Here is a 5000-nt window from a genome sequence, read left to right on the forward strand (position 1 = left end):
GGCTCGCTGTGACGTAGATTAAGGAATGATTGTTGGCGTGGGTCTCATCTTTTCTTACTAATCAACGCCAAGGTATCGCTCAGCGATCGTTTTTGGTATTTTTCAGTAAACAAAAAAATCAATCATGCCTATATTTATCATCAAGGAAAGTGCCTCTGAATCTGGAAGTGAATAAACTGGCGATTTAAAAAGAAGAATTTGAGGCGAGTAGTTGCCGGTCTCGACGAGTCAGCCAGCGCTAGCACTGAAACCCAGAGCTACACGGAACCCTACGTGGAAGAACCATTAGCAGACGAGGAATGGCTACAAAATTAAAGAAAAGAACAAGAGGATAAGGAAGGTCTCGCGAGGGAATTAAAGTCAACGCTTATGTCTGTTCCTGTAAGCGAATCTCATCGGCCTTCAACGATCTTTTCGTTTTGCTGTTCAAACAATACTGAAAGTCATATTCTTTGAAGTGAAACTAGCACAGTGGAGAAGTTTTGCTGGGCTTTTTTTTACCAAGACAAAATCTGTAGCCATTTTTTCTTCTTTTTTGAGGTATTGCGTTTTGCGAGTCGAAAGATTCCTACGTATACTTATTCTTTTTTTAGGACCAGCTGTGTTGTTACATCGAGTGGTTACGCATCTTTTAGGCATTTTCAAGGGAATCATTCCTTACTATACTGTTTATGTCGCTATTCCTTTTTCACTTGAAGTCACGTGTTCCTTAATCTACGTCACAGCAGTATTGTGACCGGGAAGAATCGATAGAAGACTAAGGCGAATGGTGAGCCAAAATGGCGGCAAATTTGAACGTTTTCTAATTTCATTTTTAAATCGCGTTTTGGGAAAATCGCAATTTTTTTTCGCGAAACGTCTATGAGATATGTGTAGATTCAGATGACTTAGTGAGAAAAATTAGGTTATGGGCACTTCAAGCGCTCAAAAGTATGTAACATCCAAACAGCGGTGATAAACATTGTATTCCAACGCATTTTTATAAAACTTGACGTTTCGTATGCTAGTCAACACACATTTTCAAAAGTGACCGTTACAATTTTTTTAAAAACTATATATATATCGTAAACAATAGGGGTCTGGAACCTAGACTGAGAAAAATGATCTGCAGCAGTACGTGTCTGGACATAATGAAAAGTAATAGCTAAAACAGCAATAACTTCTCACTACTAATATTGACATTAAGGGAAGGCTTTAGCTCTTGAATGAACAAAGTCTCTTTAATTCTGCAGTGAAAGTCAGTTTTTCCGGACGCTAAAATGTCAAAGTGATCCCATTTAATGTCGTGGCCAGTGGTTTTCACGTGATCAGCAATGGCTGATGAATGGTCACTTTTAGCTAGGGCCTTGAAATGTTCTGTTTTTCTGTCGTGGAGTCTTCGTTTTGTTTTGCCAATGTAGAATTCATCGCAGTTCCAGCAGACAGCTCTATAGACGACCTTGGACCTCTGAGATCGGTTCAAGCGATCTTTGTATGGAAAAAAGGAGTTGATGCGGCGTGTGTTTTGGAATATGATCTTGAGATTGACGAAAGAGTAGAAATTGTATACGCAGGATTTCAGACGTTTCGTGACTTGGTTACTGTGAAGACCTAAGTAGGGTAGCACGATTAAGATATCTTTTTTGGGGACTGTAGCGTGAACAGGGTTATTTGATTTGTTTTTATTTTTGTTCAATACATCGTTAATGTTGAACGTGATAACGCCTTGAGGGTAACCATTTTGCAACAGGAGCTTTCTCAGATCTTTAATAGCGGCCTGTAATAAAGATGGCGAGGAGCAAATTCGGAAGCATCGATAGGTGAGAGTGCGGATGAGGTTGATTTTGTACTTGCGAGGTGTGAATGAATCCCACTTGGTGTAAAGGTCAGTGAATGTCTTCTTCCGGTAGACAGATGTAGAGAAAGTGTTGTCAGGGCAGCGTTTGAGAAGGATGTCTAAAAATGGAATCTTATTGTCTTCTTCGAATTCAAGAGTAAACTTAATGCTATCGTGTCGACTATTTAGAAAACTTAAAAACTCAAAAACAGAACATTTCAAGGCCCTAGCTAAAAGTGACCATTCATCAGCCATTGCTGATCAAACCACTGGCCACGACATTAAATGGGATCACTTTGACATTTTAGCGTCCGGAAAAACTGACTTTCACTGCAGAATTAAAGAGACTTTGTTCATTCAAGAGCTAAAGCCTTCCCTTAATGTCAATATTAGTAGTGAGAAGTTATTGCTGTTTTAGCTCTTACTTTTCATTATGTCCAGACACGTACTGCTGCAGATCATTTTTCTCAGTCTAGGTTCCAGACCCCTATTGTTTACGATATATATATATATAGTTTTTAAAAAAATTGTAACGGTCACTTTTGAAAATGTGTGTTGACTAGCATACGAAACGTCAAGTTTTATAAAAATGCGTGGGAATACAATGTTTATCGCCGCTGTTTGTGTTATTTTCTTAATCAAGCTACGATGGCCTAAGAACAAGAGTTTATACGATATGTAACATCCAATCGGGGCTAAAATATGTCTTGCTAAGAAATCCACTTTGGTTGACACAAACTGTGATTGGTCTTGAATGTCTGTGGCACCCTCCTAATATGTATAGCACCCTCTGTAGTACCGCTGTACCGTGGCTCATTTCTTTATTGTCCTGAAAAGAAAGTTTCCAAACTACGACCCGCTTATTCTGGAAAGCTGGTCTTGAAACATATTTTAAAGACCAAAGTAACACAATACTCGCAAAAAAATTTGGTTTTATCAACTCCGTTGATAAAGCCAAATTTTTGTGTACTACTTCCCACCGACGCAGCACCACAGTTTCTTTAGAAACTACCTTTTTTGTACAATATTTGCAAAGTTTCGTGCCTTGAAACGTTTCCCTTTTGAAGATACCGAGGAATGTATTTCACCCGAAATACGCCCGAAAAGTTTCGGGACCTTTGAGAAACGAGCCCCTGATAACTTGCATACTCCACTTTTTATTGGCAATTTCAAAAGCTGCCTTTGGCCAAGGGTAACCTGGTTGTCAAGGGAACCACTAAATCCCGACCACTCTTAAGCCTGAACACTAGCGTTGAGCTAGGATTACTCCAGTTTACCAAAACGACCAAGGTAGAGTGCAACCCACCTGTAAAATTCAGCCACTGTGCAAGCCAGGACCAATTTGTGACCCATCTAACATCTGAAGAAAAAGGGGTGTCGACAATGGTTTGCCGATAAGCACAAGAGAAAATAAAGGCCAAGATAATTGTGCATGGACGAAAATGTCACTCCTACAGCCCACAAACTCAGAAAAATCCCCTGCAACCTAGTACAGTAAAAAAGTCTGCAAAAGAAGAACCACAATCGAGTTAGTTCCACGACCAACCCACCACCTGGTCTACCAACCGTGTGGTTGCACCTAAATCGCACAACATGGATACCATAAGATTCTGCACAGTCAGTAGAGTACCCAACACCCTATTTTGGGTCCAGAAACAAGAAGCCTTGACTGTAGAAGACATCAAGTTCAAACTGGAAGATGCCACGGTTTTCAGCTGTGTGCTCGATATGAGCGAAGGCTACCATCAGCAGATGAATGCAGCATGCAGACACCTGTCCACTTCCTATGGAACAACTTCAAGAATGCGATGCACAAGACTGAACTATGGAACATTTTCTGCCCAAGATATATTCGGCAAGGCAATGGATGACACCATAGGGGGCGTCAACGGCCTCGTTCACACAAGAGACGACTTCATCTCTCTTTGAGGTTGGCGTTAGAGTCCCAACCCCAGTCCCTCGGAGAGCCTGTTCGCAGGCTACTTCACTGTGTTTGGGAAAAGCTTTGACGATCGGCACCATAAGGCAATGACTTAGGAAACTTCTACAACGATTCAGAGACTAATACCGATAACACTAGTACTGTGACTGATAACATTTCTAAACACTATTTACCCACTAGAATAATTACTATCTGCAAGATTTGTTCATCCATTCAGCGGAGTCGTCACAGAAATCAGCTTCTCTCATATTTGCTCCCGAGGTAATATATAGTTTGCATACCAGGCATATTCTCGATTTTGCCAGAAGTAGGCGCGCACGGGATAAACGGGTAATGACGACGTTTTCACGTCAAATGCCCGCAAGTAATTCTTTGGTACTGATTACGTTGAGCAGACCACGGCCAAGCGCGGAACATGGGAACGTAACTTCACAATCAAAGGGGTATCGGTAATTCGGAAATTTAGGAGGTTCAGTGTCCCATGCGTTGAATCGAGCTGATATATTCTTACTTTATAGTTCTCTTTAACCAGCCAAAGTAACCTGAGGCTTTTGCTTTTCTAGGGGACGATGAGAGACCAACAGGAAACGGAACTAAAGTCACAACGAACATAAAACGTGTATTAAGTGGTGGTGTGGTTATCGTCGGCCCTGGCGCTCACATCAGTCAAGGTATGGACGCGTACATGAAATCTTCGTTTAAAATTGTTTCATAGGCAACGACTTCTTACTGATATATATTTTTGCATTCGACGAAGGAGCGCCCTTTTTGATATGTTCATCCACCTAGTCCCTTTTTACATTGTTATCGCGGACTTTTAAACATTTATTTTAATAAACAAAAGATCCCTCTGGCTGGTAACCAGTAACCTACGAACTCCATAATGCAGATATACACGATCAAAATGGAAGTGAAATATAATTGTGTGCAAGAGAAAATAAGGTAAGAGAGCGGATCCCCCATACATGGGTCGCTTCCAATGATATATTTTTTAAAAATCTAATTTTAGCGCGTGGTTCAGCTATGCAGCTATTTTTAGAGAGGCACCTGATTGGCCAGTTGTATAGTGACGTAATAAAATTTAAATATGCGCAGCTTGAAAACGAGAATTTAAACTAGCTTTGCGAAAATAAAAATAAACTTTTAAATCTCCAGTCTCCACCAGGCCCAATATTACATGCAAGGCACCAATCTAGGTCTTTTGTCTTGACAAATATGTTTGGAGAGCTTAACCAATTTTGT

At 40.5% G+C, this 5000-nt stretch overlaps 1 protein-coding gene across 7 annotated transcripts in view; it reads left to right on the forward strand.

The window, feature by feature from the left end:
• Window positions 1-5000, forward strand: part of LOC137982234 (uncharacterized) — a 51399-nt gene that overhangs the window by 1748 nt on the left and 44651 nt on the right. For all 7 annotated transcript variants that reach the window (XR_011118641.1, XR_011118642.1, XM_068829306.1 and 4 more), the window contains exon 2: window positions 4322-4429. Coding sequence is in view for 5 of the 7 variants with exons in the window: in XM_068829306.1 (XP_068685407.1) it covers window positions 4322-4429 (108 nt within the window). In the remaining 2 variants the exon portion in view is untranslated. The remainder of the gene's footprint in view (window positions 1-4321; window positions 4430-5000) is intronic.

Source organism: Montipora foliosa, chromosome 13 (genome assembly GCF_036669935.1).
Source record: "Montipora foliosa isolate CH-2021 chromosome 13, ASM3666993v2, whole genome shotgun sequence".
NCBI lineage: Eukaryota > Metazoa > Cnidaria > Anthozoa > Scleractinia > Acroporidae > Montipora > Montipora foliosa.